The 25,115-nt window shown below is 42.0% G+C and overlaps 1 protein-coding gene across 1 annotated transcript; it reads right to left on the reverse strand.

Moving 5' to 3' along the window:
- Positions 1-1,061: 1,061 nt before the first annotated feature.
- On the reverse strand, positions 1,062-13,252 carry LOC124135495. The gene is made up of 7 exons (XM_046500890.2): positions 12,814-13,252; positions 12,225-12,359; positions 11,397-11,537; positions 7,542-7,624; positions 6,692-6,780; positions 5,460-5,509; positions 1,062-1,828 (listed from the first exon to the last, which is right to left on the reverse strand). Exons 2-7 carry the CDS (start codon positions 12,351-12,353, stop codon positions 1,700-1,702), a joined length of 621 nt encoding a protein of 206 aa, XP_046356846.1. The 5' UTR covers positions 12,354-12,359; positions 12,814-13,252; the 3' UTR covers positions 1,062-1,699.
- Between the last annotated feature and the right edge of the window lie 11,863 nt (positions 13,253-25,115).

The following is a 25,115-nucleotide window of genomic DNA, read 5'->3' on the forward strand; positions in this document are numbered from 1 at the left end:
CGCATAAGGAGTCACGACCCGCACAAATCACGAGCCAAAAAGACCAAAAGACCAGGACACAAATGGGTTCGATTTGACCTTGTCAAATCAGACCCAGAAAGAGGACCGCCTCCGGGGAGAGAATGAGAGAGAGAGAAGCAAACGCCGTTGTGTCGAAGTTGAAGGGACCTACGTACACACTTCGAGTTATCCGAGGTTCGACACAACCGTGAATTCTGAATAAAGAAGAAATACGCAGGGACCAAGCCTTTACTTCAAGACAGACGTAAATTCGACACATCAAAGTTCGCGACAAAGGTGTCCCCTCGAGACTGTATATTAATATATATTATATATTATAAAAAGGGTATATACATATACATTGCGGGTACAGTTTGGATTCGTAAGTAATCATATTCAAGTGTGCGATTGTTGTACATTCGAGGAGCATCGAACCCGGTCCTCTATGCACGTGATGAAGAACGCACTAACCACTTGGCCACCTTACCACCCCTGTAGTGTGGAGACAAAAGCAATATGAGTCTGACAATGTAAGGTGTTTAAATGATAGGTACCAGCAGCACATACACCATCCAGCCCAAACTAACTCAATCCCACCAACCATCCCATCCAACGATAAACATACAAACTCCATCCACCGAAACATTTAACCCCAAGCATATCACCCCGAAAACAGATCAATCGCATCCTTTTTAACTCTACCACACAAAGTATGTTAAACAACACCCGATTCTTTCACATGGCTATAGTTAATCTGGCGATCATGCCATGAAAGATCAACTGTACATGTGTTCTTGTAAGAATTGGACGTGTTTAACTTCTTTTCAGTAGCATACATTAAACCCCAGTACTTCCGTGAGAGACCCGTGAAGATTCCGGGGAAGAATAGGTGTTCAGCAACCCATGCTTGCCGTAAAAGGCGACTATGCTTGTCGTAAAAGGCGACTAACGGAATCGGGTGGTCAGGCGCGCTGACTTGGTTGATACATGTCATCGATCCTAATTGCGTGGATCGATGGTCATGATGTCAATCACTGGATTATCTGGTCCAGACTCGATTATTTTACAGACCGCCGTCATATAGCTGGAATATTGCTGATTGCGGCGTTAAACAACAAACCAACCCAACCCAACTTCCGTGAGAGAATAGGGTGGTTACAGTGTGTGACCTGCCTGATTCCGTGTCATCGTACATGGCAGCGTGAATTGTTGGTCATGCTGTCAACCACTCGTTGGCCGGTATAAACTTTATAATGCACAGGTCGCTGAGATATAGCTGGAATATTGCTAACTGCGGCGTTAAACAATATTCACACATACATATTCAATAATTTAAACAGCAAACATTTAACGACACCCACCAACAGTCCATCCTCAGCACAGTGACCAAAATTAAACACTTACATTTTCTTATTAAGATTTCATCTCGTAAGAGGCGACTTGTGGGATCGGACGGTTAGGCTCGCTGACTTGGATGATCCATGTCATCTTATCCCAATTGCATAGATCGACGTTCATGATGTCAGTCACTAGATTGCTTGGTCCAGGCTCAATTATTTATACACCGCCGTCATAGAGCGGGAATATTGCTGAGTACGGCGTTTAACAACAAACAAACATCTATTAATATTCAAGATATAATCAGCAAGAACTGACACCAGCTCATGATTGCATAACACTTGGGAGGAAACAGAGCATGTCAAAATGATGCCGCCACGTTTCGGTGTACTCTGAACTTGAGTGGTATTTCCGTTTCCGGTAGAAACGGAAGTTTGACGTCATCGTCCCGTCCCATTATTATCGCGCTGTCCCTGAAGTTCAACTCGCACTGAAAATAAAATTCTCAAAATTTACAAAATAATTTCTCAAAATGATGAACATTTGATAATATTGACATAAGACGCTTTCGATTTTATACTGTTTCATTTGCTTACAAACACACAATTTTCATCATGATATACATTTTTTTTTAGCCAACAATAAATTAATTCGTATTCAATAGGGAATATGAGATAGCATTTATTGGTTTGCTTATTGTTTTACGCCGCACCCAGCTATATGCCCTGTAAATAAGTGGGTATTGTCCAGTATTGTGCTCAACGACCCATCCCGTTGGGGTACGATGACCCACAATCAACCAAATCACCGACTCTGACCCATCTTCCCGAGTCAAGGAAGTTAAAAGACTTAAAAAGTCCAGTTTCCACCCTTACCGAAGTAGGCTGGAATTTCTTGGGCTCGATTGTGGCGCCACCAGTGGCTATTACGAGTTATGATCCTTCTAGGTCCTCCCTACCGACCAATCAGATTCCATCTCTCATATGTCTTGCACTTGCACCATTATTTCATCGATAATAAAAGATCTTTATTGTAATAAAACGGAACTGGAAGTGCATCACATCACTCAAGCATTTGGATTAAAAACATGAAACGTTTTTGAAAATATCTGTCGACGCCAAGTTGACGGTACACATGTTCTGCAAATCCTCCAATCGAACGAATTCGGCACGGCGTTTGCCTTTTGTTATGAACCGGATGTCGATTTCTTTATTGGAAATTGATTGGACTACGCATAGACACGTTAGTCAAGTCAAAATATAACTCCATAAATCTAGCCTTGTTCGGCAAGGGTGGAAACTGAACTTTAAAGTCAGTTAAAACCCTGGCATCGGGAAGATGAGTCTGACCACGAGATCCATTTAGTCGCCTCTGACGACCATGGGGCTTGGGGGGTAGCGTGTGAAGGAGACAAGCAATAAGTGTTTGTTGTTTATTCCAGTCAAATCGTGGTTTACAAATTAAATAAGATATTTCAAAGCGAAAGTTGCCAAAGAAAGGTCTGGCTCGTGAGGGATCGTTTAAAGGGAGGTAACTCCGATTGTGAATGCGCCAACACAAGGAAGAGAAGCGCGTGGTAAAAATGCTATGAAAGCACTGTAAAATCACTCAGAGCATCGCAGCAGCAGGAAGGAACATTTGCACGTGCAATCCCCGACAGTTTAATCCAGCTAATATTTTAACAGTGAGTGAGTGAGTATGGTTTTACGCCGCTTTTAGCAATATTCCAGCAATATCACGGCGGGGGACACCAGAAATGGGCTTCACACATTGTACCCATGTCGGGAATCGAGCCCGGGTGTTCGGCGTGACGAGCGAACGCTTTAACCACTAGGCTACCCCACCGCCCCTGTGAACAGACAATTTCATTAAAATCAGATCTTTTACTCCTACGCGATACCTCCCTGCATTAAGAGATATTAGAACGTCCCTGACCAGTGAAGATCGGGGTAGAGAATAGGTCTTCAGCAACCCATGCTTGCCAATCACTGGATTGTCTGGTCCAGACTCGATTATTTACAGACCGCCGTCATAGAGCTGCAATATTGCTGAGTTAGGCGTTAAACAACAAACAAACATTAAGATCGGTCGTTTTGGGATATCGTACTTCGATTGGCGTATCATATGATGCAGATTAGCGTCCGCCCGGAGAGCGGAAAGTCGGGGGTTCGATCCCCGGTCGCGTCATACCTAAAGACGTTAGATGGTACTTGTTGTTACCCTGCCTGGCGGTCGGCATTAGGGGCTAAAACAAGGACTTCAGTATACAGTGTATGAATGTTAAACTGCGGCATGGTATCTCAGTTGGCTAGCACCATTTGGTCCGGACTCACTCACTCTCTCACTCTCTCTTACTCTCTCTCACTCTCTCACTCTCTCTCACTCTCTCTCACTCTCTCACTCTCTCTCACTCTCTCTCACTCGCTCACTCTCTCACTCTCTCTCACTCTCTCTCACTCTCACTCTCTCTCACTCTCTCTCACTCTCACTCTCTCTCACTCCCTCTCTCTCTCACTCTCTCTCTCACTCACTCACTCACACACACACGCGCGCGCACACACACACACGCGCACGCACACACACACGCACACTCACGCACGCACGCACGCACGCGCACAGACACACACACACACACACACACACATGTTATATACATGCTACAACCTTGAACGCGACGTTAAACCCCATTCACCCCACCTCACCTAAAATAAAGATAAAATTGATTCTCACGGAACTACATTGCGTAATTCCTGCGCAAAATGACAAGAAGACAGGTAACGAAAAGATTACTCCCTTTCGACGTCAATAAGATATTCTAACGCAACAATTACCCCACAATTCAGTTTGACATTTCAAGCCAGCTTCCACAGTTACGACATCACATCGACTGATTATAACAGCATCGCTCATTGCCTTGACGTGAGCTGTATCTGGAAACTATTGAATTACAAGATGGAAAATTGGCGATTGCAACTTGCTTTTAATGCCACTCACATTTTTTAGCTTATAATATTTTCTTTTTAAGCAAGCTATTTGTTACGTTCACATTGTTTACATGTGTAATGTACACTTCTGATTAGAAACAAAAGAGAGACATACTCGTTGTTCATGCTATCGTAAACATTGATTGATCCAGCCGCTTTTCACTGAAGATAATTGCTTCATTTAAAGTAAAAGCACGCAAGTACATCAGTCAAGTCGATGTATTTGCTTGTTCTTTTACTCCGCAGTCAGCAATACCCCAACTATATTACGGCAAAATGTAAATAATCAGTCGAGTCTGGGACAGGCGAACGTGTGGTTGGCGTAATGAGGATCGACCAGTGCCGTCGGGTCACACCGTGTTTTGTTTGTTTGTTGTTTAACGCCGCACGCAGCAATATTCCAGCTATATCACATCGGTCTGTAAATAATCGAGTATGGACCAGACAATCCAGTGATTGACATCATGAGCATCAATCAACACAATTGGGATACGATGACATGCATCAAACAAGTCACCCGATACCGTTAATCGCCTCTTGGACAATCATAGTCGCCTTTTACGTCAAGGCGTTAACTATTCTCCATGGGTTCCAAAAGAAGGCGACGCACACGAGTATAACCTGTACGTCAAAACAGTGAGCCGGCCGCCTTTGAAATAGTAGGTTAGTAGTAACAGTTTAACAGTAGCTTTCACGAAGCGGTAATATAGGTAGCCTGGTAGCTGTGATGTTAAGATAGGTAGAGGTGGTGGTAGTAGTTAAGTACAGTGATGTCAGTAGTTAAGTGGAGGTGGTGTCAGTAGTTAAGTGGAGGTGGTGTTAGTAGTTAAGAAGCAGTGATGTTAGTAGTTAAGTAGCAGTGATGTTAGTAGTTAAGTAGCAGTGATGTTAGTAGTTAAGAAGCAGTGATGTTAGTAGTTAAGTAGCGGTGATGTTGGTAGTTAAGTAGAGGTGATGCTAGTAGCTAAGTAGCAGTGATGCTAGTAGTTAAGTAGCAGTGATGTTATTTGTTTTTCTGAGCATCAAAGATGTCGATATAACCATGTCAGACATGCATGTTGAGGTAGGTCGCCTAAGAGAAGTTTCTGTTTTTTTTGTTCTGTAGTAGGTACATTTAGTAACACATACGTTACTTACCTTGAACTGAGAGAGAAAGTCGACCCCCAGCACGATATCCGGTATGTCATCTGCAAGGCACGTTGTTCTCAGAAATAATGGTGGTTAGAAGGAACAAAAACACGTGACCCTCATAACGTGAAATAAACGACTGTTAACTACATCTTAACGATGTCAATAGGTAAGTGGAATCGGTAATTTACTGCTGAGGGATGGCTTGGTCAGTTATACGTGAATGAGTGAGTGAGGTGGGTTTAAGCTACTTTGATCAGTATTGTCGGCTTATTGTGGGATGAGAGAGTGAGTTTTAATTTAACGTCGACATTTTAGGGGGGGGGGGGGGGGGGGGGGTCTCAGACGTTCACCACGAAACCCTCGAGCAAGAGTCTGGTGCTGACAAACCTGGAAACATCAGGGGAAATCTACAATCACAGGTTTCTGGTATGTCTAAGGGACACAACTCTACAAATGGAAATGTAATGCCTCAGAAGACAGGGTCACCCTTACTCCTTATTAATGATGAGGATATCCCCTATCGATGGTGAACAATCCTTGCCCCTACTACAACCTGGGAATTCTGAGTCAGAATGCGTCCCTAGTACCCTCGTCAGCCGAGTCAGGATCGGGTGATTAGTAAGGGAGTGAGTGAGTTGTGTTTAACTCCGCTTTTAACAGTATCAAAGTTAAATAGCGCCGGGTTAGCGCAATTCGGGAGGAAAGCCCATGGTGATAAAGGTCTCAGACGATTTGGTAAAACCAACCAGCGCTGGTATGGCGCTGACAAACCTAGAGACGGTGCGAACCGGGATTCGAACCCACAATCATAAGTTTCTGGCGTGCCCAAGGGACGCAACCTTGGACAGCGAATTGCGATCGGATGATTAAGATGTTTCACGTGACTGATTGTGTTTCATTGCTTTCGGGGATAGCAGTGTGTGAGGGGGGGGGGGGGGGGATAGAAGTCACAGCGTTCACACATCACACAGAAGACCCCGGTTCGGTTCCACACATGAGTGCAATGTGTTAAACCAATTTCTAGTGACCCCAACGTTATTTTGCTGGATCGCCAAAAACGGCGTTAAACTTGTTTTCCGTATTTAAGTAGGAATACTACTGTCATAGGTTTCAAATCACTCGCCAGCTTGGTGGTGTATTCAGCTAACCCGTTGCGATATATTGTATTTGACAAGTTGTACCGCGCGAATGCATCTTCTGTGGATGCAGGGAGCACTTGTCAACGCGTAGACGCGTACCTTGCACCTCCAAGTTTAACGCCAGTTGTTTAGTCCCGAACGTAAGGACAGCCCGAAGTAGCTGCCGACGGCTGTCTGAACCCACACTCCTGTAACACAAACAAACAATATGATGATGTGTATTTTGAACGCTACTTTTAACAATCATTTAGGGATCAATGATTGGGCAGTTGTTTAAAACTGTTCGCTCTACGTTTTCACTCACAAAATGCCTCTTCCCTCATATGTGTATGTTTATATCGCGACCCTCGACCATCTTCCCGAGGCAAGGGAGTTAACTGACTTTAAAAGTCAAGTTTCAACCCTTGCTAAACTAAGCTGGAATTTCTGGACTCGATTGTAATCCACCAGTGGCTATAACGAGTTATGTCCCTTCTATGTCCCCACTACTGACCAATCAGATTCCACCTCTCATAACTCTTGCACTTGCTTCAAACTTAATGTCGGCCCCCAGTCAAAACTATTTTATCGATAATAAAGATCATCTATTGTAATAAAATGGCTTTTACCATTTGCATTAAATCCCTTCAGCACCTGGACCATAAACAAGAAGAGAATTGGAAATTATGTGTCGACAGACTTGTCATCCCCCATACTCAATAACCCCGCCACCCACCAGAACTAATGGCATCATCTGCTTATTCGCCATGGCGTGCGGCCAACTGTTGTTGCATGTTGACCTTTGATCGTAATTCCGCCACGTTGCTCATGCATTTAGTGGTCAAAGGGCGACAACTCATCACCACTAATTCCGCATATTGTCCATTACTGTTGTTTCAATTCGCCCTGATAATGTATAATTTATAAAGGTTCTGGATTCCCATTGGTCCTGTAATGTCAATTCACTCACCTCATTTTGCTGTACATCTCCCTACTGATGAGGGATTGTTTGGACGACGTACTGAGGAGTGCTTTAACATCGACGTCCGAAACCTGCATGACATAAAAAAAACCATTCTTTTTTGTTTCTCATGTTATTTAAAAAAATAGATACATGGTAGGTAGGTTGCATTTCAATTTTATTTTCCTAACACTCCAACATAACATTAAATATTATGATATTCACAATAAAACTTGATAAAATCGATGACGTAAAGAAGTAGAGAGTTTTTTTGTTTGTTTTTTGTTTGTTTTGTTTTTGTTGTTGTTGTTGTTGTTGTTGTTGTTGTTGTTTTTTGGGGGGTCTTTGTTGTCTGTAAATACGTGAGTTTTGACCAGACAATCCAGTGATTGAGATTATCATCATCGATCTATGCAGTTCATTTGGATACGATGACATGCTTCAACCAAGTCAGCGAGCCAGACCACCCGATCCCATCAGTCGCTTCTTACAACAAGCATAGTTGCCTTTTACGGCAAACATGGGTTGCTGAAGTCCTTTTTAACCCGAGAGAGTATGTAATGAGATCTTCATTAGTAAATAAATCACGACCGCCATTACTGATAATCATGACGGGTAACATAATAAACGGGAAACTCTAAAAAGAAAGATCCGTAACATAATTTAGTGTGGAAAAATATATTAATCATAAGGGTCTGTCGACTATAAGAAAATAATGTTTTCCTTCTTTACATGGTCAAAAATTAAATTGAATTTAAAACTTTGAAACGTTGTTCCGCATATGGCGAATTATCTTTTCAAAGGTTTAACTTAAGTAGCGTTGGTATCAGGAGATTTATTGCCGACTGCGGCGTTAAACACCATTCAATCACCCAAGTAGTGTAATGGTTTTGGTTGGTTGGTTGGTTGGTTGGTTGTTTTACGCCGCACTCCGCAATATTCCAGCTATATGACGGCGGTTTGTAAATAATCGAGTCTGGACCAGACAATCCATTGATTGATATCATGAGCATCGATCCACGCATTTGGGATCGATGACATGTTTCAACCAAGTCAGCGAGCATGACCACCCGATCCCGTTAGTCGCCTTTTACGACAAGCACAGTCGTCTTTTACGGCAAGCATGGGTTGCTGAAGACCTATTCTACCCCGGATCTTCACGGGTCAGTATTGTAATGAGCATGCAACGGAGTGTTAGTTCCATGGTACAGGTCGAATGGTAATTATTTTTAAGTTTATTTTACCAATTACGACGCCGCTGTTCAGTACAGCGTATTGTAACCAACACTGTCCTGATATAACCAACTTTGGGCGCCAGTGAGTTTGGTGAACGCCGTTTTGACAGGTATTTTGGTCACGGCGTGTCAGCTTAATGTGGGAGGAAAGCCCGAAGTGATGCAGGTCTCAGACGTTTACCACTTCAGTGAAAACCAACCCGTATGGTGCTGACAAACTTCCTCGGGGCGAACCGGGACCCTGATCACGTGATCTGTTACGTAACTAAGGCAACAGCAGTTTCTAAAACGACTGACCCGGCTGTGACACCAGCACCACCACACACACACACACACACACACACACACACACGCACGCACGCACGCACGCACACACACACATAGAGAGAGAGACATAGAGAGAGAGACACACACATACACACACAGACACACACACACTCACACGCACGCACACACATACACATACAAACAGACAAACACACACACACAGACACACATACACACACACACACAGAGAGAGAGACACACACACATACACATACACGCACACACACACACACACACACACACACACACAAAACACTCACACTCACACTCACACGCACGCACGCACGCACACATACACACACACCAGTAACTTCTTGATAAAGTATCAAATGTTTTTAAAAGATCGTTCAAAATTCAAATCTTATGACACTTCTTAAATGACATGATTGTGCTTCAAGCGCTGTTCTTATATTATGAGCCGCACATTTCGTGCAGAGGTGTATAAACTTCGGTTTCCGAATTTTGCCGGATTATTCCGAATTATAACAAACGTGGAATAACACCCTAAGCACTTCATTTTCACTCGTGTCTTTCCGCGAGGGAGCTAGTTTTCCGAGCTTGCTGGAAAAGGGTTACGGCAAGATAAATATCATAAAAGAGTGAAATTGGTTATTCTGATTCTGTAAGAAAATAGTAAGATGACGCCTCCAGCTATATGTGATGCAGATGCCGGTGAAACTGTTCCGGTCAGCAGCCGCATCTCGCTTGGTTGAGTGACACACATTATATAGATGTATCTCAGTTTCTGAACAGGTGAGTGAGTGAGTATGGTTTTACGCCGCTTTTAGCAATATTCCAGCAATATCACAGCTGGGGACACCAGAAATGGGCTTCACACATTGTACCCATGTCGGGAATCGAACCCGGGTCTTCGGCGTGACGAGCGAACGCTTTATCCACTAGGCTACCCGACCGCCCAGTTTCTGAACAATGGTACCTTGAGGCGCCAGAATACATTGTAACCTCCGAATCCAAACTATGGTTCACTGGAAGCCATCATTGACATTCAACAACCATTTGCTGCAGATCCCTTTTGAAATGTCAAATGTCACACTAAGACGACTTGATTTGTTTAACATCAATGGAAATGTCAGACGTTAATTCCTTTGTACGATTTCTGTGTTGGTGAAAGGACAATTTGAGAAGACCCTTCAAGTGTCATTGGTATTCACCAAAACAGCTTAAAAAGTCCCGTCAGCTTCCTGTTTTAGCTTCAATGCTTTGAATCCATTGTTACATTTTGGGCTAGTTGGACATTTTTTTTAAAAAGAAAATCAGAAAGAACACAAAATTCGGAAAAACATAACCAATCTCAAATAATACAAGGGTTTTCGGGAAATTAAAAAAAATCACCTGCTGTAACGAATGTGAAGTGGTGGGGTGTTACTGCTACATCATGTTCGGAACCGACTTTGTTCTAGGTTTGCCAGCACCATACTCATTTTCGAGAGTATCACCACAGAGCAGACACAGACTGTCTGCATCCCGCCAGGCTCGCTTCCCACATCAAATGAGTGAGTGAGTGAGTTGGGTTTAAAGCCGCTTTTAACAGTATTCCAGTTATATCGCGGCGTGTCAGCTTAATGAGGGAGGAAAGCCCGAAGTGATGCAGGTCTCAGACGTTTACCATTTCGGTGAAACCCACGAGCATGGTGAGTGAGTGAGTGAGTTGGGTTTAACGCCGCTTTTAACAATATTCCAGTTATATCACGGCGTGTCAGCTTAATGTGGGAGGAAAGCCTGAAGTGCTGACAAACCTAGAAACATAATCGGTGCGAACAGGGATTCGAACCGACAATCATAGGTTTCTGGCGTGTCCAAGGGACGCAACTCTGCACAGTGTTTGGGCCATCCGTGCCCAGTCTTTCAAAGAAAATGAAGAACATCCGATTTTTATGTAACCATAGTTAATCTGTCATGACATATTAACTACAGTAAACTACGGTTATAACGAACACGCTTATAACGAACTGACGGATATAACGAACTTACTTTTTGGTCCCGACTGTTTGCTGTAGTTATGCTGTATATATGCTTATAACGAACTACGGTTATAACGAACTAAAATTAGTAGTCCCTTTGAGTTCGTTATAACCGTAGTTGACTGTATAGTAATATGAAAGAATCGAGTGGTCCTTAACTTCTTTTGGGTAGTATATTATACTGGCTTTTACGAAACCTTTTCATCCGTACTGTTAGGTGAATGTAATTGTGTAAGGTAGAGTTGATGGCACCCAATGACAAAATCGCTCGGAAAGTGAGGGTTTCGGAATAACCAGGTTCCACTTAATAAAGGTTTTACCTTACAGTTGACAAAGGGAAGTGGAATCTTGCTATCGTATGATCCAATGACGTCATCGAAATCCGATTCACCACTAAGACGTCGTCTTGTACCACGAGACCTGGGAGATTCCAACGATACTGCAGTCGCACCCAGTTGATCCTTGTAATAATAATAATAATGATGATGATGATGCTGATGATGATGATGATGGGGTGAGATGAGGCGAGGTACTGGAGTGAAAAGGGGTTTAACGTCGCGTTCAACATATAGCGACGTGTGTGTGTGTGTGCGTGTATGTGTGCGCGCGCTTGTACTAGTCCGGACGTATGCCGATTTTATTATGCTAGCCCATGCCGCAGTTTAACATGAATATCCCACTCAGAATAAGTTATTAATCACCGCAAAACATTGAACCCAAGCTCAAATCAATAAAATTCAAAATGGTTTTCATCTTAATAGAATCAAGATAATACATGCCATAATCGAGGATGAATAGTCGTATTATGATCAATATACGTCTTGAAAATAAATACTGTTTTCAAACATGCTATATACGTATATTTTACTATATTTGATTAAATTTTATAACCAATCAAGTTACATAAAATAATCGGACTTTTTTACGTCAAGCCATCATTTAGATTGTCGTCTCCATCCATCACTGCTTCTTATTTTGAAACAAATGTCAGTCACCTGAGTAAGTGAACTGTATGGCTAAAACACTGCATTAGTAAATATACAGTTTTTCGTTGCCGTGGTGACATGTTTGAAAACGGATACGTTTAGGAATTAATTCTGATGAAAACATATGTCCCAAGGGGATTATTAACGAAAACAGAAATTTACGTCTGTTTCCGTCGTTTCTTCAGTTGATGTTGAATTCTTTGGGTTGAAAAGAGTTGTCTCCCCTGAGCGTCCTGTTTTCGGTCGCCTCTGCTGTCGCAAAGCAGCCAATTTCACAATGTCCTCAGTCATCGGAAGCTATGAAATAGTTGCAGGGATATCGTTAAAATGTATTAAAGGAAAATTAGATAGTATGTCTATATTTCCATCTATCTACATTCTGTGAGTGGTATTCATAATCTCCAGTGTTTTTTCATACTAATGAATTAATCGTCTTGTCGAATATACTGTATCAAATTTCTCAAAGAGCGTTTTATATATCTATATATCTATATATATATTGTGGAGCTACAACGTCATCAAAAACAAAACGCGTCAGACATGTATATGTAATAATGAAGCGATTTACTATGAAAACATTTATCACTAAATCATTAACACATGTATCACATTACCATGACGATCGTGTAGCCATCAAGATGAAGCATCCGTTAAATACTATATAACGGGACTGCACCCTACGCCAAAATCAATTCACATTACATATACGCTGCATAACGAGCATCGAATATTTTGTAAAAAGAAGCCATACCTGGTTTTAGCTCCTTTGATGTTTCACGTCCCTCACCTGTCTATAAAACAAAGCCCCTGATTGGCTGACGTTGTCAGTTAAATGTAAGAACCGAAGATGCGATGCATTTGTTATTCGCCTCCCATCTCGGAGCTTGAGTCAAAATCAATAACCAGAAGCGCGGGTATGTCAGTTTTATCCGACCTGATTACCCGTCGTGGAATACCTGTCTCTAAAATGTCAACGCGACCCCGAACAGAATGTCGATATCATACCCAATGAACGCAGACCTAACCGAAGAACAGGACAATCCAGTTCAATTCCTACTGACGTGAGAGAGTGAGTCAGTCGGACGCGCGGACCTCGGAGGAGACAGTTTTAGACTGAGAATTCAATAATATTTCTTATATGTTGTTGATACTGACTGGTCGCTAGGCAACCTTTTCCGTGTGAACTTACACGTATCTATAACGGGTATCTATAATTAACGAATTCGATATTGCTACGAAATACAGAAAACGGTCTGTTTTGTTTCTACCAATTCTCGATGTCAAGAATCAACGTCACGGGCCGAATATATTTAACTGACCGCTTCTTCATTATCGCTGATATCTATATCGATTTGACATAAAGTCAAAGGTGTTGAGCGAATATGTTTACAGGTTTCCATGGCAACGTGTTATCGACTTGGCAATGCGGACGTAATCATGTCTTGTTCATTAAGCGTCTATTACTAATTCATACAAGTTGGTTACCGCAAGTGTGCGTCCGTAGCTATTCCTACAAACGCAAGGGAACCAGCCATCAACTGTTATGGGCCTCGTATAAAAGGCATTGATTTTGAACAAAATTCAAACAAATATCCTCACGACATTGATCCTGTTTTTAAAGATACATCATGACGATAGTATTGATCTGTATTTGTTGCTCTCGCGTGTATCTCGCATGCGTTGCTACACGGGTAGCCCAGTCATCTAAGGCGCCGCAGTTAACTGTACCCAGTCACGTTCCTTAAACAGAAACTGAACACGTGATCGTAGGTTCGAATCCCTGTTCGCCCTGATTATTTTTTCTAGATTTGTCAGCACCATACCCGTGATAAACGTCTCAGACCTGCAACACTTTGGACTATCCTCCCACATCAAGCTGACACGCTGACATCTGAAATTGATATCACTGCTGGTAGATATTGACGCATTGGACGATGCCAATGATTTTAGAGGTAGTCCAAAAACACAACAGGCAGCCACGTGAACGATACTGCTACAGGCGACAACACAACTCTCACACGAGGACGGCCACTGTCGTAATTGCACCTGGCTGCATTTTAGAATACGGTTAGTTTTTACTGAATCAACTGTTTGATTGGCATTCTAGCAGTTGGTGAGTGAGTAAGAAAACGTACAACTTTTTGGATAACAACTTCTGGTTTATTGTATATAGCGACGTTTCGATGTAGATAAGCAGCAGATTATCATTGACAACAACAAGAAATAGATAACAAGTACCATACTGTTTTTATCAGGATCCAGTCAGCTTGGTTGTTGTCGCTCCAGCTTGTTAAGAATCTTCATTGAAATGTAGCTAAATGCAATAAAGCAGAAGTTGTTATCCATAAAGTTGTACGTTTTCTTATTTACTGAATCGGGGGCACGGGTGGCCCAGTCGTCTAAGGCGCCGCGATTTGCTGTGCAGAGTTGCGTCCCTTGGGCGCGCCAGAAACCTATGATTGTGGGTTCGAATCTCGGTTCGCCCCGATTATGTTTCTAGGTTTGTCAGCACAATACCCGTGCTCGTGGGTTTCACCGAAGTGGTAAACGTCTGAGACCTACATCACTTCGGGCTTTCCTCCCACATAAAGCTGACTCGCCGTGATATAACTGGAATACTGTTAAAAGCGGCGTTAAACCCAACTCACTCACACTATTTACTGAATCAGTCAATTAATGTGATTGTTCTGGAAAACAAATGTCATTTAAACGTAAGCAATGCGGATTCATACAGTTTGCACATTGTCTTTTCGATTCGTTCCTTAATGAACCGAAAACAATCCACAGTCAATCCTTAAATAAACCACGCTTCGTTCTTCAATGTTCTTTGCGAGTTGTCGCGTAGCTATCTTATATGGTCAGTTATGATAAGGTATCAAGTGAGTGAGTGAGCGTGGTTTAACGCCAAATCAAGCTTTTATCAACGGCAATTGAGCTCACGATCCAAGGATCCTGGAACGACTAAGGGACGCAACTCAGAACAGCGATTTGCTTGTTTGTTGCACTCAACAACATTCTAACTATATGAAGGCGGCCTGTTTAATCGAGTATAGACCAGACAATCCAGTGATTAACCTCAATGGCATCGATCTGCGGAATCGGAATACAATGAAATGCATCAACCAAGTCAGCGAGCCTGACCACCCGATCATGTTAGTCGCCTCCTACGACAAGCTTAGTCGCCTCTTATGACAAGCATGGGTGCCTAAGACCAACTCTAACCCATATCTTCACGGGAGAGCGACTAGGAACACGCGCAAACCTTGTATTGTGTACTGCTTATGCTGATAATAACAATAAATACTTCATAGACAGACGTTCAAATGTGTTTATTCAATCATTTTACATGTGATTTTTATATGTTGAACCTAATTCGATCTGTTTTGCCCCGGTTTGCAGGCATTACTTTATCTTTTCTGAAAGACAAGGGATAAAAGTGTTAATTTTGTGTAATGAACCCCTAAATGAGTCAGTCATAGTGAACAGACGTACAATCGGTATGAAGTGTTTGAGTTGCCTTTAACGTCACTTGTACTTTAAGCAGTATTTCAGTTATAGTGTATTGATGTGGGAGGAAAGCCCGAAGAGTAAACAAAAATAATCGTTTGCCACTTATTATTTACAACAACAACAACAATAATAATAATAATAACAAAAATAATAATAACAATAATAATGACATTTATATAGCGCTGAAATCCACATCACTAAGGGACATGCTCAAAGCGCGAAAAGCATATAATATATCATTATACATACATGTATATACAAGAAGACAATGTCACTGGGACTAGCGATGGAAAAGAGAAGTTTTAAGTCCGGATTTGAAAGACTGGAGAGTTTGTATTGATTTCAGTGTGAAAAGGAGACCGTTCCACACACAAGCGACATCAACACACAAAGATCCGTTATAATAATTAGTGAGCAAATATTGTTTTACACTGCAGTCAGCAATATTCTAGTTTATCATTGCGGTTCGTAAATATTCGACTCTTGGTCATTCAAACAAGTGATTGACAGCATGAGCAAGTAAATATACACGCCATCACGATAACAATCAATATGCGAGGACACTGTGTTGACCACCCCATCCCCAACCCCGTCAGCCTGTAATGCTATACAGCCCTAAATAAAGCAAGTCTAGATTTTCCACAGGTTCAGGATCTGAATCCCACATCTTACTGGGGCTCCTATTCAATTTAAATGTAGTTGCTTGTTTCCTTCAAAATTAAATATATTTCAAAGCGTTAGTCTACAGTATGGGGTATAATGGGCCTGCTCAGTCCGAAATCCCCATGGAGGAACGTTTCTCTTCAAGAATCTCCAAGAATGTCCAAAACTTACGTCCGCAGTTGACAGTGGATGCTGGTCCCCCTGGTGTTGGGGATCTCTTGTCCCGCCCTGACCTCCACACACCAGCACTCCCCCACACACCCGTCACATTGCCTGGGGGTGAAGTTCCCTAGTGGTAGAACGGCAACAAATATCATTAAGGTGTTAAACACATCTGTTTTCACACCCGATGGCGTACCCGGTCTTTTCAAGTAAACTGCCCAGAACAAAACAATTATACCCTGGAAAACTAGATTTGACCAAACATTTTTAAACATTATCAAAATGTTACCAGGTTGAGAACTTACACTGCAAAGTTGAGGTCCAAAGCACAAATGTGATACCCATATTAAAACACATCTCCATTGAATAACCAATTCGTCTTCTTTTCTTATTTTTAGCCATCGTCAAATGTGGGTGGATACGTTCTTTGCCCCGCAATTTGTTAAACTTTCCGCGCATCAAACACTCAAACCTCAAAACACATTATGTTATGGTTATGTTATCAGCATTGTGATCGGGGCGGTGGGGTAGCCTAGTGGCTAAAGCGTTCTCTCGTCACGCTGAAGACCCGGGTTCGATTCCCCACATGGGTACAATGTGTGAAACCTGTGTCTCTTGTCCCCGTCGTGATATTGATGGAATATTGCTAAAATCGCCGTAAAACCATACTGACTCATTGTTATCAGTATTTATTTTTCAAATTTAGGATAGAGACAAAAGTACCCATCAAAACACGTATTCATAAACGGAATAAGACACTGAATGTAGCCGGGAATTGTCTTCGACAGTGATGACTTCGTTATATCCAGCCTCGTATTACCCGAACTGAACACTGAGACCTTATTATGGTACTCGTCACTGTACAAAAAAATATATCATCAGAAAAAAAATAATCATTTTTCTGAAACACCAGTTTTTTGTCTGAAACGTCATCTCGCCGTGTCTAACCACCTGAGGTGCACCCCGGCTTGGCATGTGTTCTGCCCGTTGACACCAGTGGTGTGATTAGAATACTGGAGATCGTGGAAGGCCCTCAGAGACTTGAGGCAGACGCTCTTCTGCAGTTGTAGGGCTGCAATGCAGATAACAAGATTATCTCCAGGAACCTCGTGCAAGTAAGCAAATTAAAGACATGCTTTAAAATACCATCGCATTTTTCTGACGTATTAACGCTAATCCGTCAAAGGGCGTTTCGTACACTGTTGGCTATTTCCAGAAATTTTCCAGAAATTGGCCTCACACATGGAACCCAGACCTGGGCGTGACGAGTGAGTGCTTTAACCAGTAGGCTACCCCACCGCAATCTTTTACACTTTTTTACTGAAATTTAATTAATTTGTTGATTGAAATGTAACATAAAGCATGTGTGGGTATGTGACATATTACGTTTATTCCACGACTTTTACATGGGTGTTGTTTTACGTCGCAACGATATTCCAGTTGTATCACGGCGGCCGGTAATAACCCTCAGATCAGGGCAGAAATAAGCACCAGTCCCTGCTGTCGGGGTTCTATGTCACACAATCAGCCAGCATCCCCTTCTTATCATCTCGGACGACTTGGGCGGGGTACCAGGGATCTACGCTGGGTTATTTGTTCACTTCTTGCGTAGATCGATGCTCATGACGTTAATCGGGGGCACGGGTGGCCCAGTCGTCTAAGGCGCCGCGATCCGCTGTGCAGAGTTGCGTCCCTTGGGCACGCCAGAAACCTATGGTTGTGGGTGCGAATCCCGGTTCGCCCCGATTATGTTTCGAGGTTTGGCAGCACCATAACCGTGCTCGTAGGTTTCACCGAAGTGGTAAACGTCTGAGACCTGCTTCACTTCGGGCTTTCCACCCACATTAAGCCGACACGCTGCGATATAACTGGAATATCGTTCAAAACGTCGTTAAACCCAACTCACTCACTCATGATGTCAATCACTGGATTGTCTGGTCCAGACTTGATTATTTACAGAACGCCATCATATAACTGGAATATTGCTGACTGGGGCGTTAAGCAACATAGAAATAGTTCACCTCTAAAACATAGAGGTCGCGTTATGTAAACTTTAATATACGAGAGCGTAAAATAACAACATTGTCTCATTGTAAAACGTTACAAATTAATGCTGCGCATTCCTTGTCTGTATCTGTATCTGTGTCTGTGTCTGTATCTGTGTCTGTATCTGTGTCTGTAAGACCGACTGATGTCGACTGAGTGCGGGGTCAAACAACAAACAAGCAAACATTTTGCAGTTTGATTGTTTGCTCTATGTTTGACTCCGCACTCCGCCGAGTCGACTTACACGTCAAGCATTGGATGCAAGGCCCCTATTCTTTACCCGAACCACTTGACCTTGCAATTATTCATGAATACATCACTATGATAATGTGTTACAAATTGAAGAGACAAGTACGATATATTGAGTTCGAAGTGATATAATTAGATATTTTGTTGGCGGCGATCTTGGATTTTCTGCCACTCACGTGCCGCTGAGCTGGATCCTCGGGATGGTTCAATGTATACTTGTAGGTGTGCCAAGTTTGATGCCAACAAGTACCATCTTTTAACGTCTTTTGGTATGATCGAACCCCGGACCTTCCGCTCTCCGGGCGGACGCTCTACCACTAGGCCACGGAGGCTGTCCGGTAATTTAAGACATAATTTACGCTGTTATCATTAAATTATTCCTGTGCTCAGTCAATCAAATGGTAAAAGATCCATTTATAGCTTCAAGTCATCTGTTGGGGTTCATTAGACCAGAAATATATTAGCATTTTTATAAGAAAAATTATTGATCGATAAAACTTGCAAAATCGAAAATGTGTTTCTATTATAATCTCAAAATGTATATTCTTAGGATAGTGTGAACGCAAATATTTGTCACGCCAAGTTTGTAAAAATACTGCATGTGTGAATTTTATTTTGTCACAAACGAAAAGAATCAATAAACGAGGTAACACGTGTCCTTTAGTTGACCTGTCAGTGGGCAGTACCCTCACCTGTAACCGGGGCAACGTGGACAAGGGGATGAAATACTCATTTGATAGGAGTTAATTCGGTGATCTCCGGTAGCACCGGTAGTCGGTGAACAGTATTCTACGCATGTAACCTTGGCTACGTGCTCATGATGTTCAAAGACTCATTCGATAGGAGAGATCACGTTGTATTTTTGTTTTAGGGATCTCCGGTAGCACTTGTAAATCTTTGGTATTCTAACATGCGTCTGACGAGCGGGTCGACATGGCAACTAAATGTGTGTCCTGACCTCTGAGTAGCTGTACAGTATATACTTGGCTGATATGTTACAGAGCTGAGAGAATAGAAGCTCCAGATATTCCAAGGAGCTTCTAACAAACGATGTTAATTCTTCACCTCCCCATGCTCCGAAACTGTGCTTCTGTTAACGTGTTTAAGTCTTCACATGGACGATACCAATCAGGACTTCGTTAAAGTCTCACCGCAGTTCCCTTGGGCAGGCTCACCTACATCAACACACCTACGTCAGCATTGCACTGTTTGTTTGTTTGTTTGTTTGTTTGTTTGTTTGTTCACGAATACATTCCTCGAACTAGGTAGCTGCCTAAAATTATACATATACCTTTGGTAGGATGCAATTATGATGTTTGCATTTTGTTTTCATTCATTTGCTGTAGCATTGAACAGAATCATTCTTGTTCCTCTACGTCTTGGTTGGGAATTTCTTCGATGCGCGATGGACGTTGTTTTCACAAGTCATTTCCTTTGTAAGCGTGTATATGTTACAGTCAATGTGTAAAATGTGATTCACTCAGGCAATTTATAAAATGTCTGAATATTTCAGTCATTTTACAAATTGACAGAAAAAAATGTCCATTTAGTTAACAGATTGACTAAAACTGATTAAGATGTTCAAAAGTGCTTAAAAACATCACAATAGATTAATTATGCTAGGATAAGAAGCCAAACAATATAGAAATGTACTTTTAATGCTTCATTTTCAGTCACTTGGTGATGATATTAAACATAAAAATGTTTGGAATTCGTTATCATAATAAAACAGATGGACATATTTTTCAGTCAATTTGTAAAATACATGTAACTGAATATTTAGTCCATTAATAAATTTTCTAAGTGAAAGTTTTAGATATTTTGACTGTATAAATATACACACGATAAAATAATCAATGCTCAAGTAACTTATAATTATTTACTTTGTGTTGCAAGTCAAAAATAGTGTAAACGAATATGATTAAATCGCACAATTACCAAGCAAGTGACATATCAAAACTTGGTCACCATTACCTTTGCTACCAACAAAGATACCTACATTTCCTTATTATTTCCAAAACTGTATTTCATTTTGTTGATCAATGTGACCATACGCCCTTATACTATCAATAAAAGTGACAAATGCGCTTACCAATGGCGCAGCACAGGTCGCGAACTAGTCTAGAATTCTGCTGTATCATCCGGGTACTCACGGGGAAAAACAATAACAAAGGCAACAACCAGTCCCGGGGAATTGCTTTAGATCAGTGCCCCTTTAACTGTGGGTTCTCACGCTGTTATTCAAATTGGACAGAGTCGGCTATTTCTAACTCGTAATCATGTCCCCGTTACATTTTTACTCTGTGTAGTTTTGTGCCGGCAGTTGGTCCTATTTTCTCTGACTTCTGAACTATCGGATCAAACAGTTGGAAACTTCAAACCATTTTTTTCTGCGTTCATGATTTTTTTTTCTTTTGTGAACTTCCTATTTGTCGAATACACATTCATTTTCATCATGGCGGATAAGATCAAAGAGCCTCATGATCAGTGATTTCCTTTTCTGCCAGATAGTTTGTTTTATAGTGGTTGCTTCCCATTAATTTTTCTTCAGGTATGTGAACGCTATCAATGTGAAAGTGAAGCTGATGGTTAGATTTAAAGATTTAAAAATGAATGAAGGAGTGAGTTTGGTTTAACGATGTTTTGAACAGTATTCCAGTTATATCACGCCGTGTCAGCTTGATGTGGGAGGAAAGCCCGAAGTGATGCAGGTCTTAGACATTTACCATTTTAATGAAACCCACGAGCACGGGTATGGTGCTGACATATCTAGAAAAACATAATCAGGACGAACCAGGATTCGAACATACGATCATTGGTTCCTGTCTAACCTAAGGGACGTAACTCTGTAGGTCGGATTGCGGAGCCTTATATGGCTGGGTCACCAATGCCAACGTTTCTTACAGCTTTGAATCTGGGAGGAATTTTTAACCAAACAGCCGAGCAAAATAAAGTATTCTCTTGAAAACTGAATTTGACAAACACATTAAAAACGATATCAAAACGTTACTGGATTGGATTTTCGCCGAAAGACTGCAAAGGTCCAAAACACAACAATGATACGTCACCGTAAAATAACCATTTCTTGTTTGTTTCATTTTTAGCCACAATCAAACATGTGTGAATACTTTCTTTTGCCCGGCAGTTTATGTAAAACACTTGATTATTTGTTCCTTCAGTTAGGAGATAACCACTATTGGTTTAAAATTGCGGTGCAACTGAAGATTTGATCCCCGGAAAATCCACGTGAACTCGATGATGTTAGCCAACGTCGGAGTTAAAAACGATGAGTAGCTTAAATAATCAAACTCATGACCATCCATTTGCTTGTCTTCAGTTTTGCTTTTAGAGTGAATGAGTGAGGCTCTACCAAGGCGTGAGCAATGTTCCGGCAATACGATGATGGGGGACAGAAACTTCACACATTGTACCCATGTTGGGATCCGAACCCGGGCTTTCGGCGTGACGAGCGAAGGCTTTAACCACCAGGCTACCCGCCTACCATTATAACCTTAATCAAGCTGATAAACCACCGTGTGATATAGACCAACGATTATAAGTATGTGTCCAATGGATGATTTATGCATATTACCTAACCAGCCCATGAACACAGATAACGGGATGTGTCAGTCAGTCACGGGAGGTTTACACAAAAAATATAATTCCCACATTCTTCGCGAATCTGGAATCTAACGCCCTGACCTCTGACCTCTGAGCAACACATCTTCCTACTTGTGGAAAGTTTGGAGCACAATATTCTTTCTTGTTTTATCCTCTTCTTATCCTGCATATTTCAAACTGATTATGTTAATCATAAATATATTGTTGATACATAATAATATTAAGCGATAAAGAATGACAGGTGAGGTGTAATGGGGTTTAACGTCGCCTTCACGATTATCGCACTTGTAGCCCACTGAGATACCATGCCGCAGTTTAACATGAATACCCCACTCAGACATAGTATACTGTCTCCGAGCCGACCAGTCCTTGTTTTAGCCCCTTTATGCCGAGCGCCAGACAGGGTTACAACAAGTACCATCTTTTAACGTCTTTTGGTATGAGGGGGCACGGGTGGCCCAGTCGTCTAAGGCGCCGCGATTCGCTGTGCAGAGTTGCGTCCCTTGGGCACGCAAGAAACCTATGATTGTGGGTTCGAATCCCGGTTCGCCCCGATTATGTTTCTAGGTTTGCCAGCACCATACCCGTGCTCGTGGGTTTCACCCAAGTGGTAAACGTCTGAGACCTGCATCACTTCGGGCTTTCCTCCCACATTAAGCTGACACGCCGTGATATAACTGGAATACTGTTAAAAGCGGCGTAAAAAACCCAACTCACTCACTCACTCACTTTTGGTATGACGCGGAAGGGATTCGCGCCTTCCGCCCTCCGGGCACACGCTCTACCAGTAAACCACGGTCCTAATGAATGATAAGTGGCACAATTAAATCAACATTTTAATTATCTTTAATACAGCTAAGTCGTTCCCCTAATTAATAGGGGCCACCGGTGGCCCAGTCGTCTAAGGCGCCGCGATTCGCTGTGCAGAGTTGCGTCCCTTGGGCACGCCAGAAACTTATGATTGTGGGTTCGAATCCCGGTTCGCCCCGATTATGTTTCGAGGTTTGTCAGCACCATACCCGTGCTCGTGGGTTTCACCAAAGTGGTAAACGTCGGAGACCTGCATCACTTCGGGCTTTCCTCCCACATTAAGCTGACAAGCCGTGATGTAACTGGAATACTTTTAGAAGCAGCGTTAAACCCAACTCACTCACTCACACCTAATTAATACATCCCCGAGTGCACATACTTCCGAAAACTACGCCCACATGATTATTACAGAAACTGTTTCAAGGCTGTAAGATAATAGTACACATTTGATCTGGCCAAACGTTTCCATTTCAAAAGCTTTACATTCCCAAGTATCTGAAACTAAATAAAATGGTATAAAATTGCTGGCGGGTATACAATCAAGTGCCGGATCCCGATACTGTCTGAACGTTTCCATCAGGGAATACGTGTATATGTTTTTCTCTAATGAGAAGTCCATGAAGAAATAGTATTCACAATGAAATAGAAAACCGGTTTGACTTTAGAATTGTGTAATCCGAAAGTTCTCTATAAATCAAACCATCACCATTTTCACTTTCAGATTACTGACAAAAGAAAGCACTCACCATTCCTGAGCGCCATTGGTAGTTTCCACCATGATAAAAATGAATGTGTTTTAGCCAATTAGGATGTTCATCCGCAAATGAAATAATGTCATGAACGCAGAAAAAATATGATTTGACGTTTCCAACTGTTTGATCCGAAAGTTCAGAAGTCAGAGAAAACAGGACCAACTGCCGGCACAAAACCGCAAAAACTAAAACTGTAACGGGAACATAATTACGAGTTAGAAATAACCGACTCTGTCCAATTTGAATACCAGCATGCGAGCCCACAGTTAACAAAGAAAAACGTGAATTGACTACAAACAGTGCAATGCTGACATCGACAGTGTCAAGTCTGAGTGTGTTGATGTAGGTTAGCCTGCCCAAGGGAACTGCAGTGAGACTTTAACGAAGTCCTGATTGGTATCGTCCATGTGAAGACTTAAACACGTTAACAGAAGCACAGTTTGGGGGCATGGGGAGGTGAAGAATTAACATCGTTTGTTAGAAGCTCCTTGGAATATCTAGAGCTTCTATTCTCTCAGCTCCGTAACATAGCAGCCAAGTATATACTGTACAGCTACTCAGAGGTCAGGACACACATTTAGTTGCCATGTCGACCGCTCGTCAGACACATGATAGAATACCAAAGATTTACAAGAGATCCCCGAATCAAATATACAACGTGATCTCTCCTATCGAATGAGTCTTTGAACATCTTGAGCACGTCATTCTTAAACTAAAAGGATTAATACTTACCTTATGATTAACATCAATCGCTCCATTACGATATATAACGTTCTACACAAACAACCTGTACTTAACCAATCTAACCAACTTGCTGTCCACCCACACGGTCACTGTTAAGATATATCAGGTACATTCAGGTGACACACCTGATCAATTTGGCATTTATTAGCCAAAGCAAACACGATGATCTTTTGATGAAGGCATGGTTTGACATCGACATGTTTCCGTAGCATGAGACAGCGACCCAACACTGAACGGCGTGATTGTGTATAAGCGTACAAAGGGTATTGGGTGCAGTTTAAAAACTTTTATCTTGACGACAGTTCGACAAGGGCCAACTTGGACAAAGCGATCTTAGCGCTAAGATGATCTTAACTCCCATACTTTAACACAGGCTTGCAATAGTCTTAGCGCTAAGATCGTTTTGTGCAAGTGGGCCCAGGAAATGTATTATCTTTTTTTCAATTAAAGGAGACGTCCTCAACACGCTCCTGGATACCATATGAAAACTACGGTA

This window comes from Haliotis rufescens, unplaced genomic scaffold (assembly GCF_023055435.1).
Source record: "Haliotis rufescens isolate VD_foot unplaced genomic scaffold, xgHalRufe1.0.p SCAF_6, whole genome shotgun sequence".
In the NCBI taxonomy this organism is placed as follows: Eukaryota; Metazoa; Mollusca; class Gastropoda; order Lepetellida; family Haliotidae; genus Haliotis; species Haliotis rufescens.

Bases quoted from the DNA above. Each gene is read 5' to 3' on its own strand.
- LOC124135495 (XM_046500890.2), bottom strand. From the start codon at position 12,353: ATGACTGAGGACATTGTGAAATTGGCTGCTTTGCGACAGCAGAGGCGA. The intron at 11,538-12,224 runs GTAAATTTCTGT...TATTATTACAAG, and splicing joins AAGAAACGACGGAAACAGAC to GATCAACTGGGTGCGACTGC. The intron at 5,510-6,691 runs GTACGCGTCTAC...CGTGCCTTGCAG, and splicing joins GTTAAACTTGGAGGTGCAAG to ATGACATACCGGATATCGTG.